The 21,014-nt window shown below is 41.9% G+C and overlaps 1 protein-coding gene across 9 annotated transcripts in view; it reads left to right on the top strand.

Annotated features, from left to right (window-relative positions):
* Positions 1-14,815, top strand: part of LOC140650583 (ATP-dependent RNA helicase DHX29-like) — a 42,186-nt gene extending 27,371 nt beyond the window's left edge. For 4 of the 9 annotated variants that reach the window (XR_012042075.1, XR_012042078.1, XR_012042073.1 and 1 more), the window contains exon 11: positions 4,822-9,956. Coding sequence is in view for 1 of the 9 variants with exons in the window: in XM_072859104.1 (XP_072715205.1) it covers positions 4,822-4,879; positions 11,157-11,299; positions 12,502-12,572 (272 nt within the window). In the remaining 8 variants the exon portion in view is untranslated. Of the gene's footprint in view, positions 1-4,821; positions 9,957-11,156; positions 11,300-12,501 lie in introns of those variants that run through there. The other 5 variants (XR_012042074.1, XR_012042072.1, XM_072859106.1 and 2 more) reach the window with 3 other exon arrangements.
* Positions 14,816-21,014: the final 6,199 nt, after the last annotated feature.

The following is a 21,014-nucleotide window of genomic DNA, read 5'->3' as shown; positions in this document are numbered from 1 at the left end:
CATGCCAGTTTTGTGCAATGTGTTGTGTGCCATCTGGTCCACATGACTCAAACTATTACACCTTTAGACAATAGGTCAAAATGGCCATGTTACTACACAGCAGCTGCTTATAGTTAGATGTCAGATCAAAGAATGCTAAAACTAAATGATGCAAACACAGCTAGGTGCAGAAAGGCTTCTTCCTCCAACAGACTGAACATTCCATACACAGCTCCACAGAGTATTTCATAAGTCCTGGGTGCTCCAGGAAAGGGCTAGATGGCCATATGCTAGTTGTGCATGGATGCCCTGAAAGGAGATCATGAAAATATATTGACAATTCTGGTACAATGCTATATCATCTGCTTAGCTTCCAGAAAACTGAAAAAGCCTAAACTTCATATAGTTAATTTCACAGTCCTCAAGCTACTGCTTAATACCTATATAAGCAAAAAAAGATATATAAATATATATACAAAGAAAAAAGAAACCAAGATAGCTGCAGAACATTGGAGGCTGCTTGTACAAGTGGACAACAATGAGCCACAATGACCTTTATCAAACATTTGAACTATTCTCAGCTATAGCAAAGAACTATACCTCCATGAGAGTCTCATTTTGCTCATCAAATGGTTTCCCATCTTTTCTGTTATAAAATGTGACAATGCCCACGATTTCTTTTTTTGTTGGCTATTGGCATGGAAAGAACATTTTTGATAGTCCATCCTGATTCATCCAGAGGACCTTCCTTGAAGCAATAGCAAACAGAAAGAGGTCATATACTTAATATATTTTCTAAATGCATCAGCACTCCCTGTTTACATCAAAGCTATGAACTAAAGGAGCATTATGTGCCTAAATATACTGATTCTAAATTGCATTTCTGTAAACAAAAAAAGAATTCTTGATAGCACTGGGAGCTTTCACAGTACCTGAAAGTTAAACATCTCATCTGCAGCAGCATTCATAATGTTGCAAATCTAGAGAGTCACAAAAACATTGTGTGTTTACAATGTGAGCACTGTGAAATTTAAATACTAAACTCAAAAACTGTTGAAAAGCATTGTTAGCTTGGCTTCCTGTCAGAAACCCTTAATAAAATCTAAGGTAAGTATTCACAAATCTGCTTTCAGCCACATATGTTGGGAGTCCAGTAACAAGTGCCCAGTGTTCTGGGGTAGGATTTCTGAATGAAAAGGGAAAAATCAGGATATAGATTTACTATAATACTAATGATAATCATGGAGATGAAATGTATCTGATGAATTGCACAACCCTCATTTGCATGGCGCATTCTTAGTTATCAAGCAGTCCTGTTATGTTCAAAGGACTTAATTGTGCAAGCAAAAATTATTCACATAAGTAAATGTTTTATATGGAATTAGGCTCCTTCTAGTAACTAAGGCTGGAGGACTCTTACCAAGGATTCAATACAGAATAGCTCATAAAATACTGCAGTCTTTCGAGTATTTCACTTAGAAGAAAAAGATGTAACTAGAAGTGGGGATTGTGTTTTGGGATTTAAACACACAGAAAGATAAAAGAAACAGTCAGGTAAAAAGTGTGACAAATCCTGCCAGTCTTATCCAGGCTGAACTTCTGAACAATGCTTTACAAAAATAATGGCAGGCCTTCCTGATACATGAAGTTGGATATCTAACTTATGTAGATTCAGAATAGTGTGGCCCAGAGTTAGATGAAACTTCTGGTATGGCAGATATTTCAGTCAGTCACTTGACATTCAGCCACATTCTACTTTGGTGTATTGATATTCATATGTTTTGAATGATGGAGTAGCTGGATGAACCAAGAGAATTTCCATTTTGAAAAGCTGCATGAGAAAGGGTGGAAAGTGAGGGTGTTTAGGGAGGTGGAAGGGTACAAAAGAAGGCATCTCAAGAGGTGAAAAGCACATGGTGTGGGTATACATAGAAAGAAGAGCTGTGAGAGACAAAGAAACTTGTTGTATTTGATAATTGTCTAGAAAGTTCAATCAGAGAGAGATTCTGCTTTTCTCCTCTCATCTTTTGGAAGGAGGGGGTGAAGGGAGACCAAAGATGAGAGGAGATCTTCTGGAAACCACAGTTTGGAGAGTTAAGAGAGTATGAGTGACAGTGATTTGTGGAGAAAGTTTCCATTTCCTTATGGATTTCATTAAATCACAGGGAGTCTTTGTTTCAGCTATGCTCTGTATCATTATATACTATGCAGAAACAACAGCAGTAGGCTGGCTACCAATATTTAGTGTATTCATGGGATAACTAATATCTTCCTTTCCATGTAAGATATAATCAATAACTTTGTAAAAGACTATTTCCTACAAATAAAAAGAGTGGTGTTAAAATTAATGGTGGGAGAATCCAGCCAGACAGGAGAGGAAAAAAATAGCTGGTTATTACTTACTCTGCCATCAGGAGTACAAGGTTCCCAAGTAAGGGAGAGCTTCTCCCATCAGGACTGGCCACAAATCAAAACATTCCTGTTGTTAAAATGAAAGTAATATTTTTAGCGTAGAAAAGTGTATTCTGCCTTAAACCGCAAAATACCTGCTGCTCTACCATGCTGTCTTAGGTACTCTATATACAAAGTGCAAAACAATATAGCTAGACCATTTTTTAGGTAGCAGAATTGTGTGCATAATTTAGGAAGTGTCAGGTGCAGTATAAAGCAATATGTGATCATGTACTGCTTATCTATTGGACCTCTGCTTCATTAGAATATAATAGAATAGTTGCAGTTGGAAAGGACCTGCAACGATCATCTAGTTCCAGTTGGAAGGGACCTACAATGATCATCTAGTCCAACTGCCTGACCAAAAGTTAAAGCATGTTAAGGTCATTGTCCAAATGCCTCAAATACTGACAGGCATGGGGCATCGACCCAAATACCAGGGTTAACCCACAACAATTGTTAAAGGTGAAAACAGTGGTATCTAATTAGTGTTGCACAAGTAACTTGACTTCTCTCATTTTGTATTTGCATGTATCTATATTTCACCTAACAGCCTAGATATCATTTATGTGGATGAGTGCTTGAAGATGCTACTGGGAGTTTCACAGATATCTTACTATACTTTTGCTATCCACAGACTTTGGGTTTGCATTCCAGGCTTTAGCCAGAATGCTGTTTAATGGTCAGACACATTTTTCCCCCTCCTTTTGTCTTCCCAGCCTCTGGCTCCATATTCATTCTCTATATCCAGCCCATCCCAGGTTTCCAGTGATAAGTTCTCTCATTTACCCCTTCTTTCTGTATCCCCAGGTTCTTCATTTGTATAAAATGCATGAAAAAATGCTCCCCCCCAGTAATTATGACTCAAAATTGATTTGCACTTTGACTGCCAAAATAAAACATCCCCAGAAATTGCCCCTCAGTGGCTAGCAGCAATGCAGAAAGACATGCTATGTTAGTACAACAAACATGTAAATACTTACCTTCTGCTTGGTCGTATCCAGGAGACCTACTGAGTACCTGTCACAGTTCAGATATGCTCTCACTGTGTAAAAAGCCTTGTGGAACTGCCTCTCTATATCTGTCAGTTCCTCAAAAACCTTATTAGCTTACCACAACAGGACCTGCAGAATAAGAACCAAATGTGAGCATAGCCTCTCCTGGGAAGGAGAAAGGAAGTAATTGTACTATGCCACAGTTCTTGAAAAGTGAAATAGTACTCAATACTGCAGAACTTAAAAACATTGCTTATTCATCCTCTATTACTAGGTAAGGATGTACTACGAAAAGCAGAGTTAGGTCAACACTATATACAATGTAAAAATCACACCTTAGACATATAATGCAAAAATGTAGTATTCCTAAATAGATTGCCTCATTTATATTTTCTACCTTTGGAATGGTATCTGTTCTGCAAGTAAAATACTGCATCCAAAAATAGCTAACATTAGAGTTGCAAAGTTAAGTGGTTAGAAATTTGAAATATCTGAAGTAATACTGTTCTCACAGCTTTAACACAGCTCTCTTGTTTATTTGCATTACCATATGTTTTTTTTTTAACCTATGGGACTCCTGCCCCATTCCATGCCATGAACAGACTTGCTCTGGGGGTGTACCCTTAGAGGAAGCTGTTGCTTACAGGCTGCATGCTTCATTCGTTAAAAAAAAAAAAAAAAAGGAGGTTAATCAATGAACAAGGCAGGTATTTCTAGCAGCAAAAAGAGGGTCTATTGGCCCTAGGAAGTGGGAGTGAGCAAGGGGAACTTCTGTTTCACAGAATCACATTAAATGGTAGGTGAGTCACCTATGGAAGATGTCTCAGTTAGTCTGCAAATATGTATATGTGTGAGCATGCGTGCTTTGCTTTCTGAGTTCAAGAGAAATTTCCACTTGCAGATCTGCAACTGCAGATTAAGTTCCTTGTCCTGGTAGCAGACAAGGGGGAAAAAGCAATGCCTGTGGGAGGCATCAGAGTCAACCAAGCCTAAACTATGCATCAGCACCAAGAGGAAGCAGCAAGTGATAGCAGTGGGAGACTCTGTCCTGAGGGGAACAGAACCTCCCACCTGCTGTCTAGGGACATTTGGTGCTTGATGGGGTCTTAGATCCAGGCTGTCATGGAGAGACTGAGAAGGCTTGCCTGGCCCTTGGATTGTTACCCCCTGCTGCTTATTCATATGGGCACCAATTATTGTGACAGGGGGACCTTGAGCACATCAAGAGTCACTACATGGCCCTAGGGTAAAAGGGATGGGGGCCCAGGTGTTCTCAATCCTGCTGGTGCAGGGGAAAGTCTTGGGGAGAAACATATGGACCCTGCAGGTCAATACCTGATTGCACAGCTGGTGTCATTGATAGAGTGATGATTTTTTTGTTTGTTTCTTTTTACAGACACAGGACCCACTTTGAGGACTGCTAGGGAGAGATGGGATGCACCTGATGATGTAATGTAAGAGCATATTTGCCAACAGGCTGGCCAACCTGGTGAGGAGAGCTTTAAATGTGTAATGATGGGGGAGGGAGCTGGTTACCCAGTTAGAAGAGGAGGTGGTGGACAGGAGTCAAAAGGACAGGATAGAGGGGAAGAGGAACAAGACAGACCACAGGAACCTGATGAACAAGAGACCATATTACTTACAGTATCTCCTGGCTTTTGCAAGTTTGACTTAACAACCTTAACATCCCAGATGACCTTTGAGAATGTTAGAATAGAATAGTTCAGTTGTAAGGGACCTACAACGATCATCTAGTCCAACTGCCTGACCACTTCAGGGCTGACCAAAAGTTACAGCATGTTGTTAAGGGCAATGTCCAAATGCCTCTTAAACACTGACAGGCATGGGGCATCAACCACCTCTCTAGGAAGCCTGTTCCAGTGTTTGACTACCCTCTCGGTAAAGAAATGCTTCCTAATGTCAAGTCTGAACCTCTCCTGGTGCAGATAGGATTTTATGGGGAGATGGCTCAGTTTTAGAAATGGTTACAATACAGCAGCAGTGGCAGCTTCTGCAGTAAGAATGTATGTTTGTTGATCTTTCAGTTGACTAGTATCAAAAGACCTTAGCATAAATGACAGAACCTTGGGTAAGATTACTTGTTTGGTTAAATGTCCTGTGAAGCTGAAGAATTAAGAAGATCAGAAAAGTCTTCCCAATCTCTATCATGTGCATTCCTTGTGCTACCATCTTCCCCAGATATCCTTGGCATGGTTTTAGGGAAAATACAAGGGGAAAAACATATATAAAACTTTTTTAAAGGAGCACTAATGCTGAAATTCAAGTCCTCAGAACTACAGAATGGCAGAAGTGGGGTTGCTCATGCAACATCATTGAAGAAATGAGGAGAGAAGAGAGAAGGCTGCAGGGACAACTCAAAGTTTGCAGATGTCTGCAGAACAATAGGACAGAACCTTAGATGAGGTACATGACTTGTGGGAAACATGGTCACAAGAAAAAGACAAGAGGTAAATTGTTAAACAGAAGAAATGGAGAAGAGCAACTGACTGTGCTCAAAAACAAAGAAAGAGAGAAGAGATGGTGAAGTAATGGGGAAGAAGAAGAGAGCTACTGGGCTCACAAGTGAGGAAGAAACAATGGAGGGGACTCCATTGTTCAGCCAGGGGAAGAACTGAAACCCTGGGGAGGAACAAGGACAGTACAGAGAATACAGTGATTAAAAAAAAGAAGGCATTCTGCTGATCAGCCAGGACAATTAATAGAAGAGAGAGGACCAAAGCCAAAAAGGCCAGTCCACACTGTTGGGATTTCTTGTTGAGAAAAATCCACAGTCCTGTCATCAGAAAAGATCTAGGAAGCAGAAGAGTTTGCTGTATGTTAAGGGGAACAGTAGGAAAGGTGGGACCCAAGGCTGAAAGAATCCTAAAAGGAACAGTTCATAAACTACTCATTGTTATTCAGCTGCGAACAAATGATGCCGAGTGTTTCTTACTGCAACAGCTCAAGGATGACTAAACCAGGCATGGAAAGATGTTCAAAGAAATGGATGTTTAGGTGACTTCATAGAGAAGTTGATAGTGTGACAAGATAATGGAGACTGGAAGGACTTCCACCCATGGAAGATTTACTCCTATCTCAGATCTTACAGCTTCAGAGATGATCAGCTGTTTAAAGTTTGAAGAAAAAACAAAAAAAGGTCCTCTGGGGGAAAAATGCTTAGATTATCTTCTATAGCTTAAATGGGGCAAAAATCTGATTCCCTTCAGGTCATTTTCAAAATGAAAGCAATGTAATGTAAGCCATTCTTCAGCAGAGAAAGCACAGACAGCAAACTGAAATACAGTTGTACAGCAATGCTGTAATGGCTTATCTTCTACTTCTGTAACTCATTAATCAGCTTCACATTCATGATTGCTCTCTCCTTGAAGTGCAGAGGGATGTTATAACTTAAACCTTCTCTCCTCAGTCTGTTTCCACCTTCTGTTACAGATTAAAACTGTGTCTGCTAATACTAAAGCAAGGTGTCTGACTAATGGCCTTCGGCTGCATACACATACAGATTTATAATTTCCTCTGGCTTTGGCAATTTGTGTTTCTGGTTTTAGCTTTTAAATCCATCTTCAGGACTGGTATGTACATCCTGGCTTATCCAGAACTTCTCAAGCTGCTTACCAACAGTATCATTTTTGTAAAGCACCTTGAGATGCATGTCATATAAAAGCTAAATGTCCTGTTGGAAATATACTGGAAGCAGCACTTACTGTTTGCAGTATATGATAGGAGACAGATGCTTTGTTTTTACACCATGGTTTATAACAACTTAGGTTCTGTAGTTTTGGTGCTATGTTTCTTAAGTTCTGTGAACAAAAAAAAAAGGTACTAGAGCCAAAATGATACATAGATAAATCCTCAAGAATATTCAGTATACAATCTATGCTTCACATCTTTAGAAGGCATACTGGGGATAACGCAAGGAATAAACTAGGCATTGATCTGTTACCTCACTGTGAAATGTGGTAAGGGGTACTGTCTGCCTCAAGCAAATGACCACCTTCCTCCAGGCTTCCCCCGCAAAAAAAATGGAATCAGACTATTAAAATATCCTGAGACTGGCTTAAAGCACAAGGATCTGGGTGTTGGGGCCATGAGGGCACTAATAGGCCTTAATGGCCCTGATCAACCTTACCTGGGGCCTCTATCCACCCCCCTCTTCCCATGGGCCCAGGAGCTCCATTTGAGCTCAGCCCTGGGTCTTTAGTTCCTGCCCAAACTATGTTGTGGGAATACCAGTCTGCAGCTTAGCCACAGCTATGCCTGTGCCTGGCCATAGGCCCCATTGATCTAGACCCTGACCCACAGCCTGACTTCCAGGCTTGACCTTGGACCTGCCTCATCACCATGAACTTACCTAATGATCTGGACTCTTGGTTGAATCTGGCTATCATCTCTGGGTCTGGCTTGCTTGCCTCACTCAGGTGCTGTGGAGTTGGGCCCTGGCTGGTGACACCCTTGTCCTGCTGGCCTTGTTATTGCGTTCAGCTCCTCATCCCTTAGGGAGCAGCCAGCCCTCACTGTTCCCTGATACTGGAGACCAGAAAACTTACTTACCTTCATGTTTGCTTTCTCCTTTCTTACCTTGTAGTTGTCACCTTTATCCTCTCTGAAAACACAAGCACGCCAAGTTTCCTTTGCTGAAATGGGTAATCAGTGCACTCCAGAAGATGAGGAAATTAAACATAAATATATCTATTTTTTAAAAACAAAGGTCCCAAGAGCTATGATTAAAATGGCAAAATCTACTAACAGTGGTTACGGACCCAGTTACAATAATATCAAATGCTAGACATGCCAGGAAACCAAACCCAAATATCCACCTCTGCATTTGGTAATCAGACAGTCCTCAGGTTTCCTCAAGCTTGGATGGTCTCTTGGCATAGATGAGTGAGAGTCCATTAGGGAATTTGGCATAACATCGAGAGTACAATACAGCAGCTTGCCGTTGAAGCTTCAACCATCTTCAAGGTGCCAAAATCAGGCAATGATAAAGGAACTGAGTGGCTCCTTTGGCCAGTCAATTCCTATAAGTTAAAATCCTACTTTAGTAAAGCAGCCAGCTCTGCATCCACTCTGTGCTGCCAAGGCAGCGGGATACTAAAGGGTTTGGGACTGATGCCATAATTTACTTTTGCTGCAAAGCCTAATGACAAAACACCACAGTTGAGATTCAAAGCACCAGAACATATGAAGTGAGAAAATTCTTATATTTTCCATTGATGTACATCCAGATAAATGTCCACAGGCATACTGTAGCAAGATAATTAGAATTCATGCTTCAGTGTGCTTAGTGGGAAGAAAAGAGCAATGATCATGCTAATTACAATAACTTATCATGCTAATTACAATAACTTCAATGTAACTTTTGGAAGGGAGCATACAAACATTCAAGTCTCATCTGCCTGCCAGGCAGGAAGCCTAAGAGATAAAAGGCCACTGTATACCCACAGAAGTTGATACTAGTGTGACGGTGTGCTTCCCCTGACCCTGAACTTTATCTCCTGTAACCCTGCTCAGGTGATAACCACCAGTGATGGTCATGATGGCTGCATCTGGCTCAAAGTGAATTCAGGAGACAGATAACACCACAATAGCCAAGGGCTATTGTGCAATGCTCCCACCTAACCACAGCAAAGAAACTAAAATCTGTGGTCGGTATGCAAATATGACTATGAGTCAATCATCTTATCCCCATAAATAGTGAGCAGCCCAAGAGCCCTTTGAGCTCTCCTGCATGGCAGCAGGCTGCACGCCAGGATCTCCCCTTGAGTAGGGATGCCTCTCAAGGTTACTCCTCAAGGTTGAGAGATTCCTTGCTGCAACAGATCCTCGGTAAGTGACTAATAGCATGCTAAACTCTGAAATCTTAGCTAAGTGATATAAAGGATTGATTGCGCGCATATAATCCTTTAGACATAAACCGTTGACCAAGTCTGGGACTAGGACTGGATCTAGCCGCACCTAGACTCCTCTCTGAGAAGGAGTTTAGAAAGCAAGGGGATCCTTTTCCGAACCTCATTGTAACCAGATGTAACCAAAATGATTAGTTGAATAAATACTAATACAGCCCCACTCACAGCTGCTGTGCCAAACATTGCCAACTTAACAGCTACTTTGCAAGCAGCTGCACACCCATGGATGGCAGCGCTAGATGTAAAGGATATGTTCTTTATGGTTCCCTTAAAGGAGGAGGATAAAGAGAAGTTTGTTTTCACTCGGGAGGGAATACAATACTGTCATGGTTTAGCCCCAGCTGGCAACTAAGCACCACGCAGCCGCTCGCTCACTCCCCCCTGGTGGGATGGGGGAGAGAATCAGAAGAGTAAAAGTAAGAAAACTCGTGGGTTGAGATAAGAACAGTTTAATAGGGACAGCAAAAACCGCGCACGCAAGCAAAGCAAAGCAAGGAATTCCTTCACTACTTCCCATGGGCAGGCAGGTGTTCAGCCATCTCCAGGAAAGCAGGGCTCCATCATGCGTAGTGGTTACTTGGGAAGACAAACGCCATCACTCCTAATGTCCCCCCCTTCCTTCTTCTTCCCCAGCTTTATATACTGAGCATGACGTCATGTGGTATGGAATAGCCCTTTGGCCAGTTTGGATCAACTATCCTGGCTGTGTCCCCTCCCAGCTTCTTGTGCACCTGGCAGAGCATGGGAAGCTGAAAAGTCCTTGACTGGTGCAGCAACAACTAAAACATCTCTGTATTATCAGCACTGTTTTCAGCACAAATCCAAAACATAGCCCCATACCAGCCACTATAAAGAAAATTAACTCTATCTCAGCTGAAACCAGGACAAATACACCTTTAACAGACTCCCCCAGGGGTATAAACATTCACCCACGATTGCTCATGCCGCGCTTGCTGAACTTTTACAGACAGTCTCGCTCCCCCAAGAAGTGAAACTGTACTGTTATCCCACAAGCGTGAGGTCGTTTACCCGCTGTGCAAGACGCCAATATACACACAGGGCAGAGGTATTTTATTTCATGTCTGCGCAGAGATGGGTGCTAGGTGGTAGCTCCACAAAGCTAGCACAAAGTCCGGTCATGCAGGTACAGTATTTATGTAAACAGATGTAACCAAAATGATGAGTTTGTTCTTTTGTAACTAAGCAACATAGAGATAGGAGTGGGGTAGACAATAGTTTAATATTGTGTTTGTACATCTATGGCTATGGATATGCTACTATGCCCAAAGACAATTGGACGAGGAGTAGCACGGACATGCTGCCATGTTCCCAGTACAGCCCCAGCCCATCTTGACATCGAGTTGAGGGTAGTTAGAATAATTGGTTTGTGTTAAGGGTGCCAAATCATTGTTAGGGACCATGCACCATGAAGAAGGGAAGCAAGTTACATAAGCAAGGTGATATTGCACATGTCCAGAAGAAGGGGTCAACTAAAGGACACACCTGTACGACCACCAAGGACCACCAGAGACCCCCACAGAAGCCCCTCGGAGCTCAAGGACGCATGCGTAATGACCACGCAAATATGATAATTAGTTCTGGGAAATAGAATGAATATGCATGGTCATTCTGGGAAATGTGATGCATATGTATGTAACTGGACAATATAAGTTTCGGCTGATGTAACCTGCGGTATGCACGCTAGGTGGAACGATCCCCCGTGCATCTGGCGCTGTAATAAAGAATGCCTGCTTCTTAATACTACATTGGTGTTAAGGAGTTTGATTCCCAATTTCGGTGACAGTTTTGGCGACCCAGATGGCACCCTGCTTCTGAATTTCAACAGATCTGAGGGATCGCAGGACCTCCAGCTGGCACCAAGGGATTCTCGTGGAGAACCTCTGATCCCTGGAGCGAAGAATTCTGAGCAAGATCCCCTGGAACGAGGTAATAAGGCATTCTTCTAATGGGTAACAGAGCTCTAGGTAGGACGTAGGTTAGAGTCCCACTATAGGACGTAGGTTAGAGTCCCACTAAAGCCTGCTCGTAAGGTGCAGCGAAAGCTACGCAGGGTTGGGCTAAAGAGGTACCTCGGTTGGTAAGTCTTTGCTAGGCGAAAGCCTGTGGAGCAGGGCCCAAGGGGGAGTCTTCAACGGGGGGTTGAAGTCTCCAAGGTTGGGATTTCCGGCAGGGGGCTGGAATCCCAGAGGGAGCTCCAACAAGGGTTCGGGTCCCTCTGACTAGTGCCTGAGATTGTGCACAATCACAAGCACTAGTCTTTTGGGAGATGGGTACATTTCTGAATTTAAAAAAAAACATCCCGCAAAGAACACCTTTAGGATGTATTTTAAAACATTGGAAAGATCTGGGGGGTGATCCTTTGACTCGGAAACAATTAATTGAATATTGTAATCATTGGTGGCCAATGTATACCTTGGAAGTTGGGGAGAAATGGCCAGAAAATGGGACATCGTGATATAATACCATCTTGCAATTAATGCTGTTTTGCAAAAGGGAAGGTAAATGGGATGAAATAGCTTATGAGGTATTTATTTTTCACTTTGAGAAATCATCTGGAGTGGCAAAAACAGTGTTGGATTATCCCGCAAGATTCTATGGTATTTACTTTGGAAAAAAAACAGGGAAGGAATAAGAGTTTAAGATGATGTTGCTCTGCCTGTAGCATTGGAAAAGGGAATGTCCCAAAGTGAGAGAATTGGATCCTTCGCTACAGGCAATTAAGTTGATGACTTTGAATGATGAGGACTGAAGGAGACCAGGGGAGTCAACCCCAGCTGAATGCCTGGTTACATTAAAGCTGGGGAATGATGAAGTAGAATTTTTAGTCGATACAGGGGCAACATAGTCAGTATTAAATATATGCAAAGGGGGGTTTAGTCATAAAACTATAAGTGTTGTTGGGGGAGCAGGGCGGAAGGAAAATCGGCCATTTTTACAACCTTTGAAATTCAAATTGGGAAAGCAATGGGTAACTCATCAATTTTTGTATATGCCAGAATGTCCATCATCTTTGTTAGGAAGAGATATATTGAGTAAATTGAATGCACAAAATAATTTTTAAAAATGGGGAGACTCACCTGTTAATACCTGAATCAAAAGCTGTGGAAGCGAGAATTTTTATGTTACAGAACACACCAAGACCGAAGGAAGAAATTCCTGCAGAAGTGGAGGATGCAGTAACACCCTTGGTATGGGCTAGTGGAATCCCAGGTCAGTCTAAATTGGCAGAACCAGTAAAGGTTGTTCTAAAATCTGGAACTAAACCGGTAAGACAAAACCAGTATCCTATTAAGTGGGAAGCTAGAAAGGGGCTGGAAGAATTAATAGCAAAATTTTTGAATTATGGATTATTGATAGAGTGTGAATCAGAATATAACACCCCGATATTGCCAGTGAAACAGCAGAATGGCAAGGAATATGGGTTAGTTCAAGATTTAAGAGCCGTAAACCAGATGATTGTTCAAGACATTCACCCAGTAGTAGCTAACCCATATACCTTGCTGACATCCTTAAAAGAAAAACATAAGTGGTTTACTGTACTTGATCTCAAGGATGCTTTCTTCTGCATACCTCTAGACAAAGATAGCCAGGCAATATTTGCCTTTGAATGGGAAAGCCCCACCACTGGATGCAAGACACAACTCACCTGGACAGTGCTACCTCAAGGGTTCAAAAATAGTCCTACAATATTTGGTAATCGGTTGGCAAAGGAATTGGAAGTGTGGAAAAAATAATAATATTGCAGTATGTAGATGACATTTTGATAGCAGCAGAGACTTGAGAGGACTGTTTACAAGTGACCATCAGCTTGTTGAATTTTTTGGGACAAGCAGGATACCGAGTATCAAAAAGCAAGGCCCAGATTGGGAAAGAGACTGTGATATATTTAGGCTTTGAAATTTTGCAAGGACAAAGAAGATTGGGAGCAGGCAGAAAGGAAGCAATTTGTCAAGTTCCAGAACCCAGAATGATACGGGAATTGCAGACGTTTTTGGGTATGGTTGGGTGGTGTTGATTGTGGATCCTCAATTATGCAGCTTTGAAAGGATCCCAGGAGAATCACCTGTTGTGGACACCTGAGTGTCGGACAGCTTTTAAAAATCTGAAGGCGGCTTTGATGTCTGCACCTGTGTTAGGACTCCCAGATTTAGCAAGGCCTTTTGAATGTTTGTACATGAGCGATAACATCTTGCTTTGGGTGTGTTAACTCAAAAATTAGGAACTTGGAAATGGGCCGTTGGGTATTTTTCTAAGCAATTGGATAATGTCAGCAAAGGATGGCCTGGATGTTTGCGAGCTGTGGCAGCAACTGTACTCTTAATCCAAGAAGCAAGGAAATTAACCATGGGGCAGAAAATTATGGTTTATGTCCCACACATGGTCATTTCTGTCTCGGAGCAAAAAGGGGGGCATTGGCTGTCCCCAAGCCGCATGCTCAAATACCAGGTCACTCTCTTGGAACAGGATGATGTGGAACTTAAAACTACAACAGCAGTGAACTCAGCAATGTTTTTGAGCTCGGAAATGGGTGAGTCTTTACACCATGATTGTTTGCACAGTATTGAACAGGTATATTCTAGCAGACAGGACCTGAAGTACGAACCACTGCCTAATCCTGATTTGGAGCTCTTTACGGATGGAAAGAGGACTGTTGTCAGCTCAGGAAGAAATTCTTCAACTCCTCCAGGACATCCAGCAGCCCAAGGAAGTAGTGGTAATGCATTGTAAAGCACATCAATTTGGACAAACCGTGGTAAATGTGGGCAACCGATTGGCTGATAAAACTGCTAGAGAGGCAGTGGAGCAAAGCATCCTTGCCCTGGTACCAGTAAAACAGGTAAAACTTCCAACCCCGAAACCAAATTTTGGTAAATTGGATAGATTATTGGCAGAACAGTTGAGAGCAGTAGAAAATTGAGGATGGATGGTGGGTAACACCCACCCGACAAGTCATAGTTACCCCACAAATAATGATAAAATAGTAGAGGAAAAACAGAGAGAAACACATGGAGGAATTGAAGTGATGATTGTGGATTTACAGAAATCAAGATTGCTGTGTGCACATCCCAAATGTTACAGCTGCTTGGAATGAACAAATAGATGATATGAAGAGGGTGGCACAGCAGACTCAAGGTTTAAGGAGTGAAATGCAAACAAATTGGTTAGGCCAAATTTTGGGACATTTTGGATTTCCTCTTAAAAGATGGATAAGTGAGTTGTTACAGACACTAATCATTTTGATTACAGTTGTTTTGGCAATTTGTTTGGTTTATCAATGTTTAAAGAAAATGTTGACACAGACAATGTCTAGGAATTCTGTAGCAATTTTTAAATCAGTGATGAAGCATCGTACGCCAATGCCGGGAGAGAAGCCACCTGCTTATGTTGAGATATGAAAGATTAAGAGTGGAAGTATTGAAAAGATGATTATTTCAAAACTTCCAAAGGGGGGAAATGTAACCAGATGTAACCAAAATGATTAGTTTGTTCTTTTGTAACTAAGCAACATAGAGATAGGAGCAGGGTAGACAATGCTTTAATGTTGTGTTTGTACATCTATGGCTATGGATATGCTACTATGCCCAAAGACAATTGGACAAGGAGTAGTATGGACATGCTGCTATGTTCCCAGTACAGCCCCAGCCCATCTTGACAACGAGTCGAGGGTAGTTAGAATAATTGGTTTGTGTTAAGGGTGCCAAATCATTGTTAAGGACCATGCACCATGAAGAAGGGAAGCAAGTTACATAAGCAAGGTGGGATTGCGCATGTCCAGAAGCAGGGGTCAACTAAAGGACACACCGGTACGACCACCAAGGACCACCAGAGACCCCCACAGAAGCCCCTCAGAGCTCAAGGACGCATGCGTAATGACCATGCAAATATGATAATTAGTTCTGGGAAATAGAATGAATATGCATGGTCATTCCGGGAAATTTGATGCATATGTATGTAATTGGGCAATATAAGCTTTGGTTGATGTAACCTGCGGTATGCACGCTAGGTGGAACGATACCCCGTGCATCCGGTGCCGTAATAAAGAATGCCTGCTTCTTAATACTACATTGGTGTTAAGGAGTTTGATTCCTGATTTCGGTGACATTTATACAGTCTAGTTATGCATATGCATAAGTAATTACACAAAGCAGTTTTCTATTGGTCTACATTTCTCTTATTTCAACTTAAAGCCACAGTGCTACTTTAATATTCTGCACATGCCCAAAGGCGAGGGGTCTCTGCTTGGGCTGGGGTCTCCAGCTTGAGGGGTGTGACTTTTAGTATTATAATGAGGATAGTTCGCGTGAGGGTGCTTCTTATCACACTTCTACTAGTAGTTTCAGATGGTTCCCAAAACATCTTAATTAGCTTGCGTATTTCTCCAGGATGTGCTTCTCTCCCAAGGACAGTAATTCTTGTTTAGATGTTCCACATTCCAGTCTGAATCCCCCTTATCAGATTTACGTAAGTCCTGGCCTTCCACTAGCTCCTGATAGACTACAGTACCAATATATAGATGATATTCTGATTGGAGGAACTTCCCCTGAAAAGGTTGGGGAAGCAGCAGCAGCAGCATGGAAGCACTAAATAAAGCAGAAACTGAGATTCCACCCGGAAAATGTCAGGGACCAAGTAAAGAAGTAAAATTTTTAGGTACTTGGTGGATAGCAGGCAGTGCAGGGATTCCTCCAGATCCCTTAAGAAAAATTGAAGAGCTGCAAATGCCCCAATCAAGGAAGGAGTTACAACAATTAATGGGAACTTTAGGGTACTGGAGGAAACATGTACCTGGATTTTCTATCATTTCCTGTCCCTTATACTCACTGTTACAGAAAGGCAAACCCTGGGAGTGGAAATCAGAACACAAAGAGGCGGTCAAAACTCTAACTGAAGAGTTAAAAACATATCGGTCACTGGGACCAGTACACCCCCGTGACCCTATTATAGCCGAATGGGGTTTTGCCGAACATGCTACTTACTGTAACCTGTTCCAAACTAGGCCTAATGGGCCAAAAAGACCTTTATTGTTTAGCTCAACCGCATTTAAAGAAACAGAACAACAATACTCTGAATGGGAAAAGGGACTTTTATCTTTAGTCCGAGCAGTTAAACAAGTTGAGAAAATACATCAGGGACAACCTGTGCAAACTAGAGGACCATTTAATTTACTAGAAGCAATCCTAAAGGGGACTGCTCCCCCAGAAGGAGTTGCACAAAACCCCACTGTCCGAAAATGGTATGCCTACCTAACAGGAGTTGCAGAAAATATGCAACTAACTGAAGGACACACTAAGGTTTCCAAATTGCAGATGCCCATAAACACAGACCCTTTAGCATTACAACAACCTTTTAAACCTTCACCCATTCTGGATGCACCACCCCTCACTGAGGGTACACCAACAGAAAACATTTGGTTTACAGATGCTTCAGCAAAAAGGGTAAACGGTAAATGGCAATATAAGGCTGTTGCATTAGATATTACCACCGGCAAACAAGTAGAAGAAGGTGAAGGCAGTGCACAAGTAGGAGAAATAAGAGCAGTTGTTTTGGCAGCACAGAATGGAGCAAAAATCATATATGTAGACTCCTATGCTGTGTGGGCCGGTGCCACACAGTGGCTCTGTCAATGGGAAACCTTGAATTGGGAAGTAAATAGATCCCCAGTTTGGAGAAACAAAGACTGGCAATTATTACTAGATATAGCCAGGAAAACACCTTTCAAGATGGGATGGGTAAAAGCTCATGCTAAAGATAATCAACCAGCCACAAAGTGGAATCAAAAGGTAGATGAGCTAACTAAAATTAGGAAAATCACCTTAAATCCTGAGTGGTATCGATTGGGAGAATGGTTACATCAAAGCCTAGGCCACACAGGCAAAGAAGCACTTTACTTTGCTGCACAGAGTAAAGGCTGGCCTATAAATAGAAAAACTTGTGAAACTATTCTTACAGAATGTCCCCAGTGTAGATATTGAAATTACAAGCAGATCATCCTGCTAAAGCACCACCTTTACATATCAATGAAGGGAAAGCTTTATGGTCTACATGGCAAATTGATTATATCAGACCATTCAAATCCTCTGCAGGATATCGATACATCCTTACAGGAGTGAAAGTAGTCTCCGGCTTGCTTATGGCGACTAAATGTCGGAAAGCCGATGGGTGAAATACAGTGAGAGGGCTATCATTTTGGTTCTCAAATCTACCTACTCCTGATGTTATCCAGAGTGATAATGGCTCACACTTTTCTTGTAAGGAAGTGCAAGATTGGGCAAAACAAGAGGGAATTAGATGGGTATTCCACACCCCATACTACCCTCAATCAAATGGGATGGTAGAAAGAGCTAATGGCTTGTTGAAAAGGAATCTCAAACCACAAGAAGCTCAATGGGATACGAGACTTCCCAAAGTACTCCATCAATTAAATAATCGATATGGGCCTACTGGAAGCCCTGTAAGCCGAGCATTCTTTGTAAAAACTGAGCTTAGAGCATTCTTTGTAAAAGCTGAGCTTAGCGCTCCACCTACTAGGAAAAGAGAATATCCAATGACATTACAGCCAGGACAGCCTGTGATGGTCAATTTACCATCCATCGGTACTGTGCCTATGACTTTAACTAAACCTCGTGGCCCACTTGCCTGGGAAGCTACTGATAGCAGTGGTGCAAAACACAGAATTAGTTCACGATGGATTTTTCCTTCTTCTTAATGGGGTAACCTGTTCGGACTCTCCCCACTGAAACAAATCTCTATTTTCTCTTACAGCACCCCACAGGATGGCAGACGGAAATGCTGTGTTCATGTTACTATTCCAAACCCTAACAATGCTGCTCCTCTTAGCCTGTGGTCAAAGAACCCTAGAATGGCCATGGTCCCAAGCCCGTGTTACATATACTGGAAGTATGGGCCTAAAATCTAATAAAGACTTGGCCCTCTTAACTGTAGTAACGCACAGAACTGAAGTATATTTAGAAAATGAATGGAGCAGGGATCCTAAGGGTTTTGACCGACTCCCCTGACTCCGGGGAGTGACAGGCCAGGAAATAAAAGTAGGATGCTAGATGATCAATGGATCCACCTATGAGAAGGCATCTCAAATTGCTGTGTATGACATTACATCAAACCCAATAATAGCAAAAGATACGAAACTTTGCGCCTTTGAAAGATTGAACTGTTGGTACAATTTTACCTTAGTACAACCTGTTTACGTAGTCTGCCTCTGGGATCGCCATAACATGAGATGACCCACCTTATCCTTTAAATTTAAAATAGACATTACTGAGCCTAATACAACAACATCCGCCCCCATTGTAAAGGATAAGAAAATTCTGTCCCCTCAGATTACTGAAGTTGGACCGTATGTGATCAAAAATACAGGCCATCAACGAGTGTTATTTAATCCATCATGGTCTCTTAAATGAGTAGAACTACTGATGCAAATTAATATCTCTACAATCAAACCAACGTGTTCACTATTCCTAGTCACGTCCTATGCAGGATGGTTAGCATGGTTACATGGGCGAACCCTCACCTCTCCAAGACGAACAAGGAGAGATGTGACCGGTATCATAGGGACAGGATTGGGAGTCTTAAATAGTATAGATGCCGAAGTACTCGTAAACAAACTGAGCACAACAACAAGTGATTTAAGCAAATTAGAACACCCATTGCAGTCTTCTCTATTAGCATTGGGAACTAACCAATGGCTCTTATCTGATATATTACCTCAGTGGAAAAGAATTAATGAAAGGGACCACCAACTGATTGTGGATGCACTTGGTATAGCCCAAACCAATGTTTCTCTAGCTCTTAGTTGTATCCAAGCTCAACTGTGGATGCAATCTATGGTAGCAGCAATTATAAGAGAAGGTGAAGAGGGCACCTTACCCACTGAAATTCAAAAGGTAATTTGGGATAATGCAACTAAATTTGAGAAAGAATTCCAGTCCTGGTGGTACTTAGTCAATTTCACTTATGACCCCATTAGCAATAAGGCCACAGCTTTTGTCTCAACAATACACAATGCTTCGGTATACACCATATACCCAATCATTGCGTTAGGATTAAATCACAATGGAACTATACTCTATCCATTAGAACATAGAGTGTGGGCCCAATGGAACAGAAACAAATGGGAAACTGTTGATGTTAATGCATGCGTTGTACGGGAACAACAAGGATTTATTTGTGAGAGTAACACCCTCAAAGCCCAAGACATCTGTCTTGACACTGAACAAAATGTTTGTCATTTTGAAATACGACCTGATGAAGCCCCTGAAACTGTACTTGTATTTATTGGAAAAGGATGTGCTTGTATGAGAACCCTTTGTGATTTTATATTTGTAGATAACATTACTGTAGATACAAGCAATCGCTCAAATATTTGTGTTTGTAACTTTACTAAAATTGTGGGATGTGACTTCAATTATTCAGCTCCTGTTACATCTTATCAACTGTTACAATCTAATTATACATTGAGTCAAGATTTATTGCCTACCCCCATCGGAATGAATCTTACATTGGTGAAGAAACTACTACAACAAGATGACCTGTGTCAACTGCTAGAACGCTTCCGAAACAATGGACACAAAACTCTGATCACTGTTCATCATAATACAGAAGAGATACACCATGTCTTGGAAAGAGTGAAGAAGGATGGAGAACACCATGGGTGGGAAAGTCTTCTTGGATGGTCACCGACAGCAACGGGAGTTTTTAATTTCATGCTTCACCCAGTTGTGATTTTAGTAACTCCAACTTTAATATGTCTATTGCTTATAATCATATTGTATATAAAGGTTTGGTACATGATAAAACAAATAACCCAACTCCAACCACCCAAAACATACAAACTAATACATAGCAAATAGCAGTACTTCACTGTCTACTTGCCGTGGATCTGTAAGCGCATAAATTATCAATATACTATTTATGGCACAGAGGCAAGAGGTGACTGTACCACCACTCTGTGAGAATAAGATGAACTGACTATAGTCACAGGGTGGAGTGTGATGGTGTGCTTCCCCTGCCCCTGAACTTTATCTCCTGTAACCCTGCTCAGGTGATAACCACCAGTGATGGTCATAATGGCTGCATCTGGTCATGATGGCTGCATCTGGCTCAAAGTGGATTCAGGAGAAAGATAACAACACAATAGCCAAGGGCTATTGTGCAATGCTCCCACCTAACCACAGCAAAGAAACTAAAATCTGTGGTTGGTATGCAAATATGACTATGAGTCAATCATCTTATCCCCATAAATAGTGAGCAGCCCAAGAGCCCTTTGAGCTCTCCTGCATGGCAGCAGGCTGCACGCCAGGATCTCCCCTTGAGTAGGGATGCCTCTCAAGGTTACTCCTCGAGGTTGAGAGATTCCTTGCTGCAACAGATCCTCGGTAAGTGACTAATAGCATGCTAAACTCTGAAACCTTAGCTAAGTGATATAAAGGATTGATTGCACACATATAATCCTTTAGACATAAACCGTTGACCAAGTCTGGGACTAGGACTGGATCTAGCCGCACCTAGACTCCTCTCTGAGAAGGAGTTTAGAAAGCAAGGGGATCCTTTTCCAAACCTCATGACTCAATGGGAGGGTCACCCTGACAGTTTTGTCTGACCCTGTCCTCTATGCAGTAAATAA

This window comes from Ciconia boyciana, chromosome 4, assembly GCF_034638445.1.
Source record: "Ciconia boyciana chromosome 4, ASM3463844v1, whole genome shotgun sequence".
NCBI classification, from domain to species: domain Eukaryota; kingdom Metazoa; phylum Chordata; class Aves; order Ciconiiformes; family Ciconiidae; genus Ciconia; species Ciconia boyciana.
Note: the sequence above shows the minus strand (reverse complement) of the source record. Positions and strands in the feature narration are given on the sequence as shown.